This window comes from Brienomyrus brachyistius, chromosome 13 (genome assembly GCF_023856365.1).
Source record: "Brienomyrus brachyistius isolate T26 chromosome 13, BBRACH_0.4, whole genome shotgun sequence".
NCBI lineage: Eukaryota > Metazoa > Chordata > Actinopteri > Osteoglossiformes > Mormyridae > Brienomyrus > Brienomyrus brachyistius.
In genome coordinates, this window is record NC_064545.1 from 20894645 (window position 1) to 20915543 (window position 20899).

Consider the following 20899-nt stretch of genomic DNA (forward strand, 5'->3'; position numbering starts at 1 on the left):
ACCCCACAACACATCGCACGAACACCGCGCCCTTAATTCGAGCAAATAACAGGGGCGGCCCCACGCAGCATGAGCGTATCCCGGCTATCGGTCCAGCAGAGAGGAGCGTCTGCTGAGCTAGCAGGCCGGTCCTGAAGGAAACACGGCATGGAAATGCTTCATGGAGGCGTCGACCTGCAGAAGCAGAGCTACGTCCTCCACACTGGGGCACCGTGGCCGTCGCCTACCGAGGCTGAACTCTAAGCAAACACACCCAGAAACCTCACGAGTTTCATACTGGATATGGGCTGGTATTACTGGGACAAACGGCTCAATAACAAGCCACCTACTATCAGTGGCCCATGTGACCACAGTGATGTTATACAAGTATTTTGTAGGTGATGTTTGTTCGTTGGCTAATATTAAAGAACCTTCCACCCAGCTGCTCGTAGGTGCCGATTACAGAGTGACTTAAATTATGACCCTCGTTTCAGTCGCTAGCTTTTGAAAGCTGTAGCCCTTCAAAGCACAAGCAAGGTCTTTAGATAACACATCCAGGGGGCAAAGAAACCCCTTCAGCTGATTTTCCGGTGGATGACCTCCTCACACTGGTCACAAGCACGACTACGACCTCGGCTACTTACTTGACCCATGTGATGGAGTTGTAGAACTCGGGGTCGATGGACTCCAGGTCTTTAAGGGTAGGCTTCTTGTTAAGCATGCGCTTATAGAACGGCAGAGTGAATCCCGTGTCTATGAATTTTCCATGATACAAGGCCTGCGGGATGGGCGGGGACAGGTGTGAGGATAGGGTTTTACAGGCAATCATTGGCCCCTCTTCTAAAGTCATTAAGTGATTTTATTGGGATTTTTATTTTTTAAATTCGGCCATCGTAAAGAGACATAAACGCACACATTTAGTCCATTTTCCCATCCCTTAATGCAAAAAAAATATATATATATATGAAAAGTGAGACTTAGTCGCAAATGACTGGTTCGGGGGGGGGGGACTTCAAAAACAGAACTTCTACAGAGCCCTAGTGTAAGAACGTCCAAGAACAACACAGACACCCTCTCCAGAGTGACTCACAGTCTGCTCTTAGACGAGGGAATGGCTGTTCTATTGGCGACAGGGAGGGGGGGGGGATGGGGGTGTGCAACGAAGGAGGGGGAGTCAAAAAAAAAGGAGAGCGACACAGCCGCGGTCGAGGACAGGATGGCGAGGAAGGGAAAGACAACCGTGTCTCACGGGAGCCCGAGAGGTCAGGCCAGCAAAAGGGCGGCACGAGAAGCAGAGGAGCATTATGGGATACGTCGTGGCGTGATCCGTCACACTGGGCATGTCCTACGTGACAGACGGGACCGGAGATTCCGAGGGGCCCCGGGGACAATCGGGGCATAAAGAAAAAGCCAAGGCGCCGTACCAAGGGTTTGCTAGCTCAGTGCAAGGAGAGGGCGTATCTCAGTCATTTTGTGGCTTAAATATAGCAGCCCTCTTAAGGGTGTGGGCAGGGCGGGGCGGTGAAGTCATGCTTTGCCGACAAATACTGATGGGGTGGGGTTTGTTTTGGGGGCTGCAGTTTCTGGACAGCGTCCCGGAGAGATTGAAAATGTGCGTCAGGCTGATACAAGGACATTTTCCAGTTGCCACACACACACACACACACACACACACCACTCTCTCTCTCTCTCTCTCTCTCTCTCTCTCTCTCTCTCTCTCTCTCTCTCTCTCTCTCTCTCTCTCTCTCTCTCTCTCTCTCTCTCTCTCTCTCTCTCTCTCTCTCTCTCTCTTCTCCAGGTAAACACACACTGATCATTTTTACGTAAACTGCTAAAAATAAAATATTCCCACTAGGTGTAGTATAAATTAGTCAACGATCCTCTATAGGAACATACGGAAATAACGTTCTCAGTCATTTCGCATATAAAATTTGAGCAATAAGAGCAAAGGCAATAACACAGATATATTTAAAAGTAAAAAACTGAGAGACATCAATTAAAAGGCAAGCAATACCACTGTTTGGCCTGACCAATCAGACGATGGGATGGAAGTGTGATTGTGAGATGTCTGCGACTGTGGGCCAGGGAGTGTGTGAGCATGTGCGATTATGTCTAGACTTAGCAGGGCTCACCATGGCGATAAACCGTCCAATGAAGCGGAAGTAGGTCAGGTGGTCTGGGTTGATGGAGGAGGCGGGGTTGATCTGCAGACAGTAGTTGTTCTTTCCGGCGTACTCAAACAGGCAGTACATTGGGTTCAGCACTTCATGAGACAGCAGGAAGAACCATTCTCTACACGGGAGGGGGGAAGGGAGACAAGCCACACCATTCTGGTTAAGAGGCTTTAGCAGGCTTTCCAGTAAAGAATTATTACAACATGATGGTAATCTAATGCGCTGAACCATTTTCTTTTGGCAGGTAAAGACCAAAGAGCAACAATAGTCCAAAGAAATTTGTGAGGTTCGAGGTACGAGACACAGCAAAGCCACACCGTCAAAGACAGAAGCCGGGAGACCAAGTAGGCAACAAATGCATGGAGTAGGACTCGTCATCAACAGGTGGGGTAACAGAACAGACTTCCAAATAAATCAAACTGGATTTCACAAAAGGAGGAGAACTGAAATGCAACAGAACTGTAAAAAATAAAACAACGTGAAGGCCAAACTCACCACGCAGCCCAACGAAACACACAAACCAAGACGACACAGAAAACGGCAGCAAACACCAGTTACTAACACTACGGCTGAAGCTACATTTCAAATACATTTTTATTTAAACATTTTGATATATAAAAGTAGTTTATGTTTAGAGATAAAAATCACCCCCTCAAGCTAATAATACAGAGTATTATTACCCCCCCCCCCCGCAGACAGACACCCAGGACACGCAGAAATACAATGCAGAGGTAGCATGGCAGACAGACAAACCCACACCTACAGGCAAGCTGCCCCCAGACACATAAAACACGCGACACGGGAAAGCATGATCGCAGAGAAGCTTCTCCCACCACCGACTCCAGGCCGTGGCTCGCCCCAGCGCCCTCCCCAGGGGTCACGCAGACACCTCCCAACATCATGTCCGTGGTTCTACCCTGTGGTAGAACAGCATGACGTCACCTACCATAGGGTAAAACCACTGACACAAACGCTGGAGACAGACAGGCAGGAGACCACCGAGACACACAGGGACACATGGGGGTCTCCTCGGGCAGGGAGGATGGGGGAGGAGAGCCCGCTGACGGCACGGTGGGGAAAAACAGAACACATCGCACACCATGGCTACACCCCCCGGGAAGACCCCCCTCCCCCCACCCCCGCCCCCGGAAGCATGAGGTCAGCATGAGCATGAGGTCAAGCGGGAAGGTGATTGTGAGGGTCGGGTGGGTGTGGGGAGGTGGTAGTGGGGGGGTTGAGGTGAGGCGGACACACATGGGGACACAGTGCTCCTCACCTGGCGATGCCTCCATAGTCGAGACCCTCCTCACCCCTCATGATGATATAGAGTCTCCTCCGAAGGTCATAGGGCTTCATGTTCATGATCTGGAAACACAGAGACATGAGCCTGACATGTCTGGCTGAGAGCCAACGGCGTCTGGGCCCCGCAGCGGGCGGCATCACCTGCTGAAACGAGTCCTCGAAGAGCGTCTGCCTGGACACACTGATCTTCACGTGGCTGGGGAGGGCATTGGACTGTGGTGGGGGGGGGCAAGGAAGGGCAAGAGATCACAAGGAGGTCCTAGGTTTTAAGGAGGACCCGTCCCAGCGCGTGTGCGGTGTGAGACCTACGTGACACAGGAAGCGGAACTGGTGATACTTCCATCGGAAGCTGCGGTCATACGCCCCAGGGGACCCCCCTGTCGGGACCTGCAGGGACGACAAGAAACACAAAATATACCCTTCATGTTAAAGCTTCAGAATCACTTACCAAATATGACTGTTCTCTCTGGAGCCACTTGTATGGGTAACATCTGTATACAGCCTTCACAAGGCCTGAGAGGAATCCACGAGGCCAACGTTTCCCAACCCAGTCCTCAGGCAGCTGCAGACAGTGCACATTTTTCACATTTTTGATCCCTCCTAGCTCTTAGCCAATCACAACACTGAATACCTGATTCAGGTGTGCTGGGAGCTGGGAGGGAGCAAAAACAGACTGTCCGGAAGGCGCCGGGAACTGGGTTGGGAAACATTGCCTCAGAATGATAACCGGAGGAGGAAACCCAAGTTATCCCAAGCAAGGCGTTCTGACGTCTTAGGCGACTGTATACTAAAATAATGGATGGATTACAGGAACACGGGAGCATCTCATTGGCTGAGGGGTGGTAGCAGGACACGTGACACAGCCAATCCCGTGTAATGTACAGCCACTGGCGATAAGTGAGCCATAAGGTGTGGGGGGTTTGAGAAGGCCAAGTCAACCGGCGTATGTCCCCGGAATCGTGTACGAATACCGAAAGGCTCTGCCACTCCAACCTCATTAAGGATCTAACAGTCCACAGAAAGCAGGACGGCAAAGGGGGGGCCAGCTTTCTGGATTTTTCCACCGCGCTCCAGCATAGCTGCCCATCAAACCCAGCCACGTGACCGTTCTGAGCTCATGCGACTAATCTGGCCGCTCATTGGTACCCGCCTGAAACCTGAGGGCTTGGGGGGGGGGGGGGGGGGGGGGGGGGGGGCAGGTAGTAAAAGTAAAAAACAAAACACGTTTCTCTGTTTCAATAAAATGGAAGGAGCCCAAAATGGGCTTGCGATGTTATACCTGACACACCAGTTCTTTAGAACTTGCAAATTAGCATAAGCAGATCGAGAATTGAAAGACATTAACCAGAGCAACCACAGCAAATTAGCTTGGGTCCCAGGCCCAGTTGTGGGCACAGCCTTCTGGAGTTCTGGTCTGTTCTACAGGGCGGACTGGACCATAGCCCGGTGGCAAAGACTGCAGCTGTGCAGCAAAGACTGAGAGTGGGCCCAGTCATGGAGGCGAAGCCCTGACACGCATCTCCGAACTGGGGACTAGGGAGCCCCATGGTGGAGCTGCATGGTAGGACCACACGTGCCTTGTCAGCAGACTGCGTGTGGATAGGCGAAGCGGGGAGGAGGGGAACAGGGTTGGGGGAGGGAGGAGGTGGGCGACCACTAATAACTGGCAGCCGTTCCAATCGGAAAGTGCCACAGTCTTTGCTGGGAGGGTTGGAGCGCTGAATCGCCGCAGTGATTATGGTTACAAACACTGCAAATGTTCTGTCTACATTCTCTGTGCCCCCCCCCCACCCCAAGCCCCACTGCAGTACAATGTCAAAAACTAAAAGGAGGAGGGGGGGGTATTGTGCCTACGTGCTGCATCTCTGGCGGTAAACCGCAGCTGAGAGATGATTGGCCATTGGGTGTGTATTCGGGATGACGCACGTCTTACCCGTACAGAGAGACACTCACCCTGACTCAAACCCTGGTCGCGGGTCCTTGAAGGTGGTCGTCCGGCAGTTGTGGTCCACGAAGTAGCGCACCCCCTCCGCCGTGTACTTCATTTCCCAGCCGGGAGGCAGTGGGGGCTCCTGCATCATCCTGAGAAAGCAGCAAGCATGAGCCCCCCAGTGTACAGCCCCTCCCAACTCCCAATCTGTGGCTCTACGACACGGCCACATCCTCCCAGCCCTAACCCCCCCCCCCCCCCCCTTTACATACTAGTCAAAACCCAGGTTTAAACTATTTAAAAATCGGCTCGGAAACAAAAACCCAGTGGCTGACGGAGCGGCTGGGTCAATAAACCATCTGTGCTGTGCGGCTGAAAGGCCGTTCTGTTTTCTGGGAGACTCGCGGCACGTCTCTCTGTCCACACAGACCGCCCAGTGGATCATTCCACACGCACATGCATGCACACGCAGAACAGGACTCCCTTATAAACCACCAAAAAAAAAAATCGACCATAAATGTCCGTGAATTTCCCTGTAAACCGAGTTACAAAAAGAAAAAAGTAGAAAACATGGCTCGTATGGGCTGGCAGACGCAGGATTTCGGGTAGAACTGGACCACTGAACATAGAACTCACCCCTGGGTGCGGGGGTCTTCCCACTGGGTGGTCCGGGTGTTGTGGTTGACGAAGTAGACCCGGCCGTTGTCCTGCCGCTTCTCTGCGGGGAAGACGGCCACGTGAGGGATTACGCATTACGATATACAAGAGCATCTCAGCTTCTAGCTGATACTTCCGGGCAGGGGAAAAATCGTGGCGGAGAAGCCGAAATTCAGCAAACGGATCCAGGAGGAATGGACGGGCTTGGGGATCAGAGCCTGACAGATGTGGGGCCTTCTAACCAGTCCAAACGGTTGGGGGGTGGGTGTTTCGGTGCCCGCCGACGGGGGAATCCTCAGACACTGACCGGAAATGGCTCAACATCAAATTTCCTCACATCACGGAATCGAATCGTGATCATATGCAGCTAAACGCAACAAAACAAGGCCAAAGAATCCCATTAAATCACGTTCTCAAAAAATTCCAATAAAATATTTGCTATACGTATTTTTACATGTGGCTTCCGTCGCGGGCGTGGTGCATCAGGAACGGCAAGACGCACTTTCCGCCACTCTCTTTATTTTCCTTTCCGTCTCCGTATCTAAACTTGGCTACGTGAAGCTCGCATTTGTCAAGCAAACAAAGCAAATGGTCTGAAACCGAGACCCTGAGCCAGAGGGGTGGTGGGGGGGCAATTCAGCGGTGTGGCTCGAAAACCGACACGTCTGTTAGGCATTTCGCTTGTCGCTGATCAGAAATAACTTTCTGCTGTGCGAATCCACGAGTCCTCTTTTAATCGGGGGGTGAAAGATTGAAGGATGAAGCTATAAGAGAAAAAGGATGACAGCATGCTGACTATTTATTTTAGGTTTTTTTTTGTTTGGAGTTCTGAGAGTCACTCCTCCTGCCTCTCCTACCCCTTCCCCTAGTCCCCCCCGTCTCTCTCTCTCTCTCTACCGGGTTTTGCTCTGACATCTTGTTCTCATTAGCGGCTGTGTGCGGAGAGCTCGCAAACGGTAGCGCTCAGCGCGAGCCAACCTGCTGCCGGGAGCCACTTCTCCCGCGCTCCCGGGCGCACCCCAATCGCCTCTGCCCCCGCGCCCCACCTCCCTGTCTAAATCGCCCCCCCCCCCCCCGGCAGGGAGGACAGACCACGGCATAAATTCAGAAGCACATGAGAAGGCCCTTAAAGGAAAAAAAAAAAAAAAAACAGCATATTGCAAACTTGAGCCGCAACCACAGTGCTCCAAAAATAAATGATGGTGGCAAGAGATGTGTGTGTGTGTGTGTGTGTGTGTGTGTGTGCACGCATTTTTGTGAAAGGAGACGTGTGTGAAAATCACAAATTCATTGTACATATTTCATGTATACATCTGAGTCCCTCCCTTCCCACAGCCTATAATACAATAAAAATAAACCAATAAGATGATTTATGAATAAAAGACAGCTGAAAAGGAATGCGGTCCTCTCTTTTTCACTTCCTTCCATTAGTCAATGTCTCACACCTCCACTGACTGCCACACTCATCTGCTCTCCACCCTGTCTCTCACTCTCTTTTGCTTTCTTTCCCTCGCTTCATTTTTCTTGACCTCTCCCCTAAGCTCTCGGCTCATCCCGTCCTGCTTACTCTCCTCTCCTCTCCTCAGATGCCAGAGCTCTTACAGTCCACTCACAGGGGCGACAGACATAGCAAAAGTGTGGGAGCCGGTTCTGGTGGGACAGGAGAGCATCGGAGACCCACAATAAGATACTGACGCTTACGGGACACTCACCACGTCGGTTTCCATGCCGGACATTTGGATAAAAGGCAACCTCCAAACACACATCACAAGACAGCGACAGTTACAAATCAATGTCAGTGAGCATGAACCACCTCTGTTAACAGTATCATCCCCATGTTGGGAAGAATAACTTAATTCTGTTACTATTACCTTCTAAATGATACGAACTGCACTGGTGTTTATCTGAATTGCTGCCCATTTAAGGCATGAATCCCACACAAACATGGTAAAAGCTAAGGCAATGCAAGCCGTCTCTTTGGGAATTCGGTTCTCATAGTGCAGTCGGTTGTCTCCGGTGCGTCGGAGCACCGTAACAGCAGCAGCAGCTCGTGTCAGGAAACGGGAGGTCCACATGTCGCCATGGCTACAGTCTCTCGGCGACACCGCTAACGGGCAAGGCAGCCGGACAGGTGCAGCCGGTACACTAATCAAAGGACCGTCTGCGACTCGGACGGCACTAATCACACATGGCAGCGACGATGAGGGCGAGCAGGACAGATAATGAAGGAGAAAGGTTCTGCGGAGCCAGAGAGTTCTGGCACTGGGAGACAGAAGAGGAACTCTTACCCCATCCGGAGGGAAGCAGGCCTAAGGGGTCGTTTTCCACCGGGACGCCAGAAGACTGCGGAGGGAGAGAGAGAGAGAGAGAGAGACTCCAGTTAGCCGGTTTGAGGTTATTTTTTTTCCTCCTGTCCCTGCTGTGTGGCAACGGCGTTTGCAATTTTCCAGCCATCCCCCCCCCCCCCCCGCAAATAGCAGAATAAAAAAGTATTCAATGAAAACTTTGAGGATAAAACGATACAGCGGTTAGTGGAGGAACAGGACACACACCGGTGAAAGGGAGAAGCAGCGATTCTGCGGAGCGCCCCATCCTGGCGCCGGGCTGCTGCTGGATGGAGCTCGGCACTAATGCAGCCGCCGCAGAGACGCGCTCGCTCTGCTTTCCAAAAACTACACGCTTAAAAGAAAAGAAAGCGGCTCGGCCGTTCCAATGAGATCACAGGCTGGCTCAGTGGCTCCGCCCCCTCTTCCTGCGGTCAGGTCCCCCCCCCGCCCAGCTCGTAAAAAGCCCTCCCCCTCTAAATGTGCTGTGAAAGTAAGCAGGGAGGCGCGATGTCGGGGCAAACTACGGGAACATTCAATCGCCCCCCCCCCCAAATACCCCTGACAAAAGCACCTTTATTCAGCATGCTCCGAGGGCGGCCGGTGCTGTCACATACTGAGGTGTATGAGAGCAGCCTCTGTGTGTTTCAGGGAGGGGGGGGGCTGTAAGGTTACCTGTGCTAAACCGAAGTGGCGCACTGTGTGCATGTACGGGGTCCGCAATGCCGGTCCTGTTTTGCACACAAACTCTCCTTGACACGTGTTTTGGGAGCTTCTGTGTCACAAGCTCACACACACACACACACACACACACACACACACACACACACACACACACACACACACACACACACACACACACACACACACACACACACACACACACACCACACACACACTGAATCCAGTTCTGCGCACAGAAAAACACCCATTAACACACTAGATCTGACACGAGCGGCGAACAAAGACTCTCAAGGGAGTCAGCAGCACCGCCCCACACCTCATCCGAACATCACTGAGCCCCCCCCCCCCCCCCCCGAATGGGCAGAACGCTAACATATTACCAAACACGCTAACAGAGCTGCCACTGATGTGACGTCCCAGCAGAGCTGCTAGGGATGAGGGACAGACCAGCGGCATAGCAGTGACCCGCCACCTCAGACAAACCCCACCCCCCCCTTCTCGTGTCCCGCTTCACACTGTGCCACTCCCCCCTGCCCAAGCCACCCACCCTCCCAGACTCATGCAACTAAAAAAGGTTAACAAAAATAATGGAATAAAGGCATGACATCATTCTGCCTCTCTGCCTGTGGGAGGAGCCTGTGGGAGATGAGCGCGGGAAAACGGTGGGAAGCCAGAGGCAGCTAGCAGGCTCAGAGCCACCCCGCCCCCACCATCCGGAAAAGGGGCAGGAGACCCGCAGGCCAAGGCGAGCAGTATGCTGTGTGCCCGGGAATGTAGTGCGGCCTAAACATGAGGTTTGGGACAGAACCCCCCACCCCTGCCATACCCTCCACCCCCAAGAGGCCCAGTTTGATACCCTAATAGGCGTCTCAGGGAAAATGGCTGGGGGAGGGAGTCAGAGGGAGAGGCGGAAATGGCAGCTAATGACTGTGGCACAGGAGCCTGATGAGGAGCGATTACTGCACAGGACGGCCCCCCCCCCCACCTACCCCAACCCCCTCGCTGCATCACACTCAGAAATGGGCCTCACTCACACTCGGTACCAAGAATTAGAATAGCGATATTTTATAATACATCATACTGATTTGTGCAGAGCATGTTGCAAGAGGAGAGCGCTTCAAACTTCCACCCAACTCATGTTTGTGCGTGATTATTTTGGGGGTGAATTCCTAAATGTAAAAACCAAAATAAAACACACAAAAATACTCCCACTTGGTGGAGTCGCACTGCCCGGCGGCGCAGCGTCTCGAGCCTGCCTGTACGCGTCCCCGGGCGCGAGTAGGCGGATTCCATTTCAGGAGGGGTGCGGCGATGGCCGGCAGTGGTGGGCGGCCCAGGGGAGGGATGAGCTCATCAGGTAATTAGCCGTTACCTAATTAGCCACACGTTGGCAATTTTGAACAAGCTGTTTATGAGTCTGAGACCTAAACTCGGAGACTGTGTTTTGGGGGGTGCATTTATAGCACCCTGACGCGTGCAGGGGCATGAAAACTGCACCAGGGCAGAGAATTGAACCCTGGCCTCCTACTGCATTGTGGGACGGTGGCTGGCTGGCTGGGGCCGCTTGATGTAAAAGCTCCATCGCCCTTCCTGTGTATTTTGATCTCCTGGATGTGGAAGCACTTATTGTTCTCAGCCAGTGATGAGTTTGTTTTTAATCTGTTACCCCCCTGCTCTCACAGCTTATTTTCTGCACCATGGCAGAAACTCTGCAGAGGGACGATGATCCGGTAGTCCCCGTGGAAAATTACTCCGGTCAACGCTGGAGCCTAACCCAAAACTGCAGAGGGGTAGAGCGGTGGGCTGGTGAGGGCGTCCTGGCTGCATCGGGCAGGACCCAGAGGACGGGGACGGTCTTATGGTTTCTCACTTGCCAGACACCACCGTGCCTCTCTAATTTCACACTCACAGAAACTATGAGTTCCATGCAGAGCAGTGAGGTCGTGTGCTGGAAGGTATACAGGACAGACAGATACAGGGATCTCGCTCGGCCTCCCTGCCCCACCTCGACACCCCATGGGGCTACCTGGTAGAGGAACCTCTGGCTGAACTGCTGCATGGCCCCCTGCAGCTGGCTGCGTTGCGACTGCCACTGCTCGTAGCTGCGCACAGACTCGGGTGTGGGCCGCTGCCAGGTGGTGGTGCGAGTGTTGTGGTCCACGTAGTAGAAACGCCCCCTCTGGTCCACACGCTTCTCCCAGCTGGAGTCAGACGAAGAGAGAGAGGAGGAGATGAGGAGAGAGTGAGGACACCGAAACAGACGAGATGCCGGGGTCTCCGGCGGCCCTACCCACCCATCCTCCACCCGGCTGCCCTGTCCTTCACCTGTCTCAGTCTCTGCCTGCCAGTCTGCCACCCATCTCCCCACCATCTCATCCTCCTCCAGCCCACCCCTGTCCTCCGCCCATCTCATCCCCACCCGCCCCTGTCCTCCACCCATCTCATCCCCATCTGCCCGCCCATGTCCTCCGCCAGTCTCGTCCTCCGCCCATCCCGTTCGCTCACCCAACCCCCCTCCTCCACCCGGCCATCCCCAAAACGGCCAAGGCTCGACAGCCATCACCAAGAAAGGCTGCATCACCCTCATCGTCCTGCTCCAGCTGCTATTCTCAGAGTCTGACTCACACTAGAGGGAATGTGGTGGTGAAAACAAGCTATTTTCCCGGATGGGCTCCCGCCGGATGCCGGACATGGAGTGCACCCTCCCCCCCGACAGACAGACAGACCGACCGACCGACGTTTCCTGAAACATTCTCCAAGTGCTGAAGTAACAGAAACACATGGTTACCGCAGTTTGTGTGTGTGGGGGACGGAGATGATGGACAGACAGATACAGGCCGTGAGGAAGAGAACTTGCATGTAGCTAGAGAAGATGGATTTCTCACTTTCCTAATGAGGAAGGTGACAGAATAAGCATCGATCGCTGACTAAAATGTAAGGGTTAATAGGGCAAAGTGAATTCAGGCATTTCAGCAGTCCCTGACACATCCCTCATCCACCCGCCTATGTCGGGACACATGCAAGCACGCCACATGCACACAGCAGAATCCTGGGGGGGGGGGCACTGGCTGTGAGGACAGTGCAAAGAGCCCAGTGCTGGGCTCAGCGCCTGCACGTTAACTTGGGCTTCCCAGCGGGGGGGTCCTGCGATGTTTCAGCACACTGATGGGATTCCTCATCTGCTGTTCACCCCATACTCTCTGCTAGCCTGTTTTTCAGTTTGCTACCTAATCCCCCCCCCCCCCAATGGGCCCTTGTACGACCCTCCCCGCCCCCCGAATACAAAAAAATGCCCAAATCTGAAAACGGAGCCTCCCCTCCCCCCCTGTCTACGATGGCTTTGACCCCTTCTGGGGCAGCACAGTACAGGATACGTGAGTAGGGGAGCCAAATTGGGACTTATTCTGAATAATAAAATAGAGAGAGGGATGAAAGAGGGGACGAAGAGGAAGGGCAGCTATCAGGACGGAGGTGACTGGAGCAAAAGTAAAGAGTAGGAAACTGACCCAGGTGGCAGTGGTCGCTCCCAGGTGGTGCTCTTGGTGTTGTGGTCTACGTAGTAGACCCTCCCGTTGGGTAGGACACGCTGCTCCCAGCTGCGGAGAGACCAGCGGGTTAGTGTAGTGGCTACGGAGCCCCGGCCCAGCTGGGCGAGTCTCTCTCACACACACACACACACACACACACATACACACACACACCGATAACACCAGAGAGAATCCGGCACGTGCACCCGACTGATTTCAGCAACTTTTAGGGTCATACCGGTAACCGTCAATGCCGAAGTACCCCTCAGAGGGTGTGTACCAGCCAAAGGAAAGCACACAGTAAATGTGTGTGTGTATGCATGTGTGCGTGTGTGTGGCAGGCATGGTGTGTGCACCCCCGATACACCACTGGCTGATTTCCACAGGTTCGAGCTGTAATTGGTACCAGATTATCTAGACAAGCGAATGTGGGCAAAATCTCTGCTGCAGCTTATCCCCTATTCTACCTTAATGTCTTACATTATATTTATCAGGTGCTTCTATCCAAAGCAATATACATTTCTGAGAGAGCAGGGCCAGGCAGATCCTAGAGGAAATGGGGGTTAAGGGCCTCGCTCAGGGGGCCCAATGGTGAAGCCACTCTGCTGACCCCGGTATCCGAACCGATGACCCCCATACCCAAGAATCTCCCTTCTTACACACACACACACACACCACACACACACACACACTTCAGCAGGCAGAAGGCGTGTGCCTGGCTGCGGAGGTAAATGCTTTGCTGTATGTTATAATGCAGGAGGTTCCAGGCTCTGAATGCCGCCCTCTTTCCTCTGACACTGAAAAGGTGTTCAGGGCTGGCCAGCGTTCCACCCAGCTTCCTGCTGCAACAGACGGGCTTTGTGCAGGGGCCCCCCTCAGACAGGGACGTGCGCGCACACACATGCACGCCACAATCGCAGACCTCCAGGGTGAGGCACAGGGGTGTGTGTGTGTGTGTGTGTGGCGGGGGCATGTTTAGCAATCACATGGGGGGGGAGCAGTCAAGTGAACATCTGCCCCAACACGACAGCAAAGCCAGGAGTGTCACCATAACACAGAACCTCTCTAATTTTATCCATTTTCATTAAGACAACTAAAAGTTCAAAAACCATTTCATTTTCAGTTTCCATCCATTTCGTCTATACTGGAGTTTGGTGGTTAAGGTGGGAGTCAGCAGGAAGGTCCATGCGTGTGTGTGTGTGTGTGTGTGTGTGTGTGCGCATGCAAGATGAAGACCCAAGCTACACAAAGAAGCTCTGTAGCCTCCCCAAGATGTCTGCAATCGTCGGCACGCCTCCTTACTCCAAAACACACAGCGGCCACACGCAACAGCAAACATGCCAATGCAAAATGTCAACCCTCTGCAGGAACGCCACCCCCCACAAAAGTTAAAACGGCAGAAAACAGGAAAGCTAATGTGCGCATTTCTGGATCTAAGAGGAGCCCCATGGCCGCCAGTGGGCAGCCGCGTCAGAGTTCGTCGCGACGGGCGTTGCCCTGTTCCAATGGCCCCCAAAGTGCGTAACTACAGCTTAACAAGAATAGGCAGGCAGACCAATACGACAGGTATATGCTAGTAAAAAGCTGATCGGCAAAATTTTTTTTTAAAAAAATACAGAAAACAGAGGAGAAGGGAAAGAGAGCAATTACAGAAATTACAGGAGAAAAGCCCCGTCGGGGTTCAAGGTGAGCTTGCTGTGCGACCCCACTGGGTACAATAACTCCCTACCTGTCATAAATAAGTGTGGAAGTTCTGTTACAGCTGAATCTACACTAATATTTATGTTATTTAAGTTCAGAGCTCTGTTAAGACACCCAGGGATGTTACAGTACCATCACAGATAAGGTCGCCCAATATGAGGGTCAGAGAGTAGATCAGAGCCAGGATTTAGAGTAATCAGGGTTAAGGGCCTTGATCAGGGGCCAGAGGGCGACATCCATGGGATATGAACTGAAGACCTTCCGATTACAAGCATGGAGGCTTAACCCGCTGAGTCACACGCTGCTGGTTCATTCCTGCGGATTCTGCTTAAATGACTGACCAATAGCAGGGTGAGGCGTTAAGCAGGTGACCGCCAGCCACCCAATCGCACGCACTCACCCGGCAGGCAGAGACTCCATGACAGACTCCCCGGTGCCGTCAGTCTGTTCTGTCACAGGCGGTGGAGGATCCTCAGGTGGGGGAGGGGCCCCACTCTCTGGGCTGGGAGAGCTGGCAGCCATGACGGGGTTCGCTGGAAGGACGGTGGTCCTGCTCAGGGGGGGTGTGCAGGGGGCCGGGCCGACATGCTCATTCTCCACCCCGTTGGAGGTGAGCTCGCATTTACCTGTGATGGGTGGTGGGGGGGTGACCCCAGAACAGAATCTGATATTTACCCCCCGCGTTTTGCACGCACTCGTTTGAGGATGTGGTTTATGAGGATGTGGTAGATGGAAATATAGAAGTAGGGGATGTAGGGTAACAGGGTGGGGCATCTTGCCTGCATTCCCTGGACTGCCATTCGCGCTCTTGATCCGGCGCTGCTGACTGCGGGGTCCTGAGCTCGCCTCTCCATTTTGTAGCACCTCCCCATTGGTCAAAGAACCCCCCCTGGATTGTCTCTGAGCCCTAAAGTGGGACGGGAGGAAAAATGGCACATTTAAGCACGCTCTCCTACCAGGGGCAGAATTATGCACAAGCTAAGGGAGTCTACAGCTTAGGACCGCAGCAAATGTGAGGGGCCCGGCCCACCGCCGGAACAACAGAACGATTAAGCCTAATTAATCTGGTTAATCAGAATCATTTCTCCATTTCATACTAGCAGCCTGTGCACATTACGCGTTTTGCACGGCCCTCACTATCCGTGCAGCACTAAACGTGAAAAAGGAGACTCCTCAATATCTCCTGCTAGTTGACCTGGAAAAATGGTTACTAAATACACTAAAATCATCATATTTTCCCTACAGCACAGACGTCCATACAATGGACATAAAAAAAACGTTTTTTACCCCCACAACATCAGGATGTTTGGACACAAATCAGTGAACACTTCCAGCTGGAATATTTTCAATTTCAGCTTAAAAGGAGGTTAGTGTTTCATCGGCATTTGTAAAAACTGGTTAACGTCAGGCACCCATTAATCATTTCACCAAAACGACCCCTCAGAAACGACCAGGCGAGTACGAGTAACATCCTCCCAGTTTGGAGAGGAATCAGATAGCAGAAACTCCTAAAGATCACACAGACCTCCCAGCCCAAACGACGGCAAACTGACCAATATTGGCCAAGTTTGCTTAGTAAAGACAAAGCCAATATAACCTGAGAACCTCAGTGGATGTGATAATCTAAAGGACATGTGATAGGTGTATGTGCCCTGTGACGACCCTCGCATACCATGTAAGGTGTCCACAGCCTCCTGGGACAGGGTTCAGGCAGACACTGACCTGAGCAAGCATTTGGAGACGGATGGATGGATGAAATGAATTCATCATCGCTTGCCGGTATTTTACTTTTATTTACGCATGTCAAACTGACTTGCCATTACACATACAGCTTCCATCCCGTAACCCAACATGGAATCCAGTTACAGCTTACCTGCTGTGGGGGCTGTTTGTGCCAGGCGGTTCCCCGGTCCACTGGGCGCTCTGCCCGTCAGCATGAAGCGTCTCTAAAGACACGAGAGAGGATTAATCTGACCATGCGATCATGTGACCATGCGATCATGTGACAACACTGACCCAACACTCATTTCAGAGTCGGCTACCATTAAACGGAACCCTCCCAGTCAAAGCCCATGTGGTGCGGCAGGAAAGTTTTACCACTGGCACTCCCATCTGAGACAAAGTGAAACTGGCTTGTTAAGCGAGTGCTCCCTCAAAAGATGGTGCCCCAGGCATCTGCTTATGTCACTTATCGGGTTTACTGGCACTGCGCCCTAATTTCTACATACCCTGAGGGTACCACACCACAGGAACAACTGATCTTTTGTCTTGCGAAAACTGCCAAGCGCCTACGTAAACTGAGAGACAACTTCTAGTCTGCAGAGAGTATATTATCTGCTCGTCCGTCCTACCTGCCTTGTTTACATCTTCCTCACATGTGGCAGCATCTATGAAACACACGGAGAAACCACACAAACGCAACACTGCCGAACGCAGGAACACACCAAGGGAAGCAATAAAGCATCTCTAACCTACTCCAGTCCTTAGCCTCCAACCTGGATGGCTGACCAATCACGTCAAAGTATAATAACCCTGGCATCTACGTGGGGAAATTAAGCAACTATAGGTTACCCAACCGCACATTACTCAGCTTTTGGCTTTTTCCAAGTTTCTAGATCATGTTGTGTGATGACGCATTAACCAGAATGAGTTCCTCTCCTCCGACCTGAAATACAGCGATTGTCTGCCGAACCTAAATAAAAGGTCATTCTTAAAAATACAATCAGACTTTCAATAACACTTAGGTAGGATCTAACATGGCATTAACAAAAACTGATTAAACAGCATCATAGCAGCAGAGCCACATCAAATAGGCAGGAGATTAAACAGCTTTTCTGCGACAAACGAGCCTGGCATGACTGCCTGAACGGAGCCCTGTAATATACTCATCGTGTCTCACAGCAAACCCACTACAACAGCAGGCCTTCACTGAACCCACTGAACTGAAGTGCTTCACTCAGCAGAGGTCTGTGGCAGATCCAAACCACAGGCCAAAATAGGCTTGGGGGGGATGAGGGGGCCCCGGGCAGTCCATCCACGAATGGGACTGAGCTAACGTAACGGACCACTTACAGCCCCTGTGTACGTGATTCACGGCTGAGTCACTGGCCAAACAGCAGGACGATTCCTAATTATTACAAAGAAATGACATCTTCCACGTAAGATGGGTACACGTGTCACGTCCGTGGGCTTCTACTCTGAGGGACAACAATTAACTTCATGCCCCATGCCTGACTGAAGCTATGCTACGGGTTTGGTGAAGAATTAATAAGAACTGGCAACTGCTCATCGTATGCAGTGGGGGGCGGGGGGGAAACGGAACTGGTCACGATCACGGGATCCGCCGGGGGGGGGGAAACGGAACTGGTCACGATCACGGGATCCGCCGGGGGTGGGGAAACGGAACTGGTCACGATCACGGGATCCGCCGGGGTGGGGAAACGGAACTGGTCACGATCACGGAATCCGCCGGGGTGGGGAAACGGAAATGATCACGATCACGGGATCCGCCGGGGTGGGGAAACGGAAATGATCACGATCACGGGATCCGCCGGGGTGGGGAAACGGAAATGATCACGATCACGGGATCCGCCGGGGTGGGGAAACGGAACTGGTCACGATCACGGAATCCGCCGGGGTGGGGAAACGGAAATGATCACGATCACGGGATCCGCCGGGGGTGGGGAAACGGAAATGATCACGATCACGGGATCCGCCGGGGTGGGGGAAACGGAAATGATCACGATCACGGGATCCGCCGGGGTGGGGAAACGGAACGGATTACCAGATGCGCTAGGCTGTGGAAACGGATCTGATCAGGAACATGGATCACATTCTTGTGTGTGCAAATGTGTGGATGCCAGCAAGAATGTGTTTGGACAAATGGGGGGCATGAACACATGTGCGGTCAATTGAGGAATGGTTGTACATGCGTGCATCCCTGTGTGTGTGTGTGTGTGCGTGCGTGTGTGTGTGTGTGTGTGTGTGTGTGTGTGTGTGTGTGCGTGCGTGTGTGTGTGTGTGTGCGTGCGTGTGTGCGTGCGTGCGGGGTGTGTGTGTGCGTGCGTGTGTGTGTGTGTGTGCGTGCGTGTGTGCGTGCGTGCGTGTGTGCGGGTGTGTGTGCGTGCGTGCGTGTGTGTGTGTGTGCGTGCGTGTGTGTGTGTGCGTGCGTGTGTGTGTGTGTGTGTGTGCGTGTGTGTGTGTGTGTGTGTGTGTGTGTGTGTGTGTGCGTGTGTGTGCCCCCTGGCCCCTCCCCAGCGCCTCAGCTGAAGCACAAAGGACTGTTTATGGGCAGTAGCATGTGTCAGCGTGTCAGAGAAACCGCTAGGGGGAAATGATAGGGGGGGGGGGGGGGGAACACTAAACCAACACAGCTGCCCTGAGAAAGCGCACATTCAGGGCCCCCTCTCCGCACACCTCTCTGCCCCGCTCCGTCCGAATGCCGGGGCCCGGCACAGGGCCCGATTGTCCCCCGGAGCTAGCAGCATGACCCAATTATGCAATTCTCAGAAACAAATTATACCTAAGCGTCTCTCGATCGCGGGGACGCCCGTGTGGACGTGCGCGTGTGGAGGCGGGGCGGGCAGGTCAAAGAAAACCAAACGTTTCAGAATGGAAACAAGAATTGTGAAGACGCCTATTCATTCCCGAATGAACAATAACAACCTTCATGCTCACAGAGCCGCACGGACAGATTTATACGGCGACTCGTTAAAGACAAGACGCACTATGTCGACCTTCACAGTGGCTGACATTCAGGTGTGAGCACTGACACACTAACTGAGGCTGTGCGATCAGACTTCTGCGCAACATCATTCATAAGCCGACCCCCCCCCCCCCCAAAAAACCGTCTAATGGTACCCATGCACGTGTTTGCGTACACTACACATCTATCAACCTACCTAACCATCTATTCATGTCATAGTTATATACCATTGCTTAACTCAAATCTTGTTTTTTTAAATTTAAATTCTAAAAGGTTGCCATTTTTAAATCTATCATTTCTTTTTTCCTTTGTTAATGTACTTACTCTTTTTAACACTTCTCTATATAGTGCCAAGCCAGTCTTATTTTTCATTTTGTTCATTCTGTTACCTTTTAAAATGCATCTGTTTAATTCAGTTCAATTATAGTCACAGTTCGCTCCACTCGAGAATGCTTAAGATATGCTTATTACGAAATCCCACGTCAAAGTAAAGTCTGAGTAACAGACGTGGTGTTTCACTGTTTAGCTACACAAACGGCACTCCTACGCTGACTGGGTGCCGTTTGTCTGTGCTCCCCTCCACTGCTACATCAAACATTCTAACAATCTTCCATTTACACATCGTGGCTTTTACCACATGATCTTCAGATTCTACAGCGAGTTATCCAGTGGCAGCAGGGGCGACCAGCTGTCCAATCGGACGAGAACCGCTTAGGCAGTCACAGAACATGCATTCGTCACTGTGCAATACCACTGCGGAATTCTATGCATTTCTGATCCGATAAAATGGAATTCTGTGCAATAATTTCCCTGCTGTTCACTGCTGTCTATTATTTTTGGTTACTGTCTATTAGTGTCTAAATCTCTTATTACTGTCTAAATGTTTATTGAGCTACTGTAAACATGCAATTTCCATCAGAATTAATAACCTATTTATAACTCATACAGCCATCCCTCATATGAATTAGCTCAATACGATACTGAAGCATTCTGACAATAATGACTAAACGTTTTTTTTTTAAAAACTCTCCAACTCTGCAGTGTTGTCAAAATCCAACCCCCCTGACCCCAAAATGTGTATAAGACATAGGAAAGTCCAAAGCGGGCACCCTACCCGCAGATTGGTTCTTTCCTTAAACACCACAGAAAGACATTTGCTCCTTTGGCTCAGCGAGGCACAGTTTGGAGGTGGGAAGATGGAGAGGATGGCGTGTGTGAGACCGCAGGACAGGGTGTTCGAGAGAGACTGTCTGCACACGGGAGCGGCCCCAACCGCTCACCATGCCCCCTCGGCACACGTGTGCATGCACAAATGTTATTTCTGCTTAAGAGTGAACAGGGCCCCGTTCGCGAGGGCCAGCGTGTATTTGTCTGTGTGTCCTTGTATGTGTCCGGGAAGGCGGGTCTCACTGCCTGTTGCCGCGCTGCCATTGGGCAGCGATCCCAGATCAACAGCCAGGCCGTCCAGACAGACGGTCAGCTCTCCTCCCGCTACAACCAAGCCTTTGTTCTCAGTCTGCAGGACCAGGCTAAGCTGGAGATTCTCCACTGTGAGGTACAGAGGGAAGCAGAAAAAGACAAGGAGAGAAACGTCATACAAGTAGAGGGTGAAGTGGCCCCGTCTCACAGCAGCTTGCTCATAAAAGCACTCATGCGTGAAAACATCAAGAGGCCAATTATTATAACCTAGACAGTCTTACTAAAATTCTGAGTGGAAAAACACCTGCAGCTGTATAAACTCTAAACAGTCAACTCCCTATTTCCCAGATTTTTACCTTCTAATATAATTCACAAACAAGCATAATACAAAAAAAAAGTAAAAAATGATGAAAGGGTCCCATACTAACACACTGACTCTCGCTGTAAGGGCACCAAAAGTAGTTCAGCATCTGCATAATTATCTCTCAAGAGAACAA

The 20899-nt window shown here is 52.0% G+C and overlaps 1 protein-coding gene across 1 annotated transcript in view; it reads right to left on the minus strand.

The window, feature by feature from the left end:
* Positions 1-20899, minus strand: part of wwp2 (WW domain containing E3 ubiquitin protein ligase 2) — a 28578-nt gene that overhangs the window by 4114 nt on the left and 3565 nt on the right. The window contains 14 exon segments of the mRNA XM_048972684.1: positions 624-757; positions 2112-2271; positions 3430-3518; positions 3597-3668; positions 3765-3842; positions 5405-5537; positions 6022-6103; positions 8331-8385; positions 11077-11251; positions 12557-12646; positions 14679-14904; positions 15058-15185; positions 16152-16224; positions 20394-20531. Coding sequence (XP_048828641.1) covers positions 624-757; positions 2112-2271; positions 3430-3518; positions 3597-3668; positions 3765-3842; positions 5405-5537; positions 6022-6103; positions 8331-8385; positions 11077-11251; positions 12557-12646; positions 14679-14904; positions 15058-15185; positions 16152-16224; positions 20394-20531 — 1633 coding nt within the window.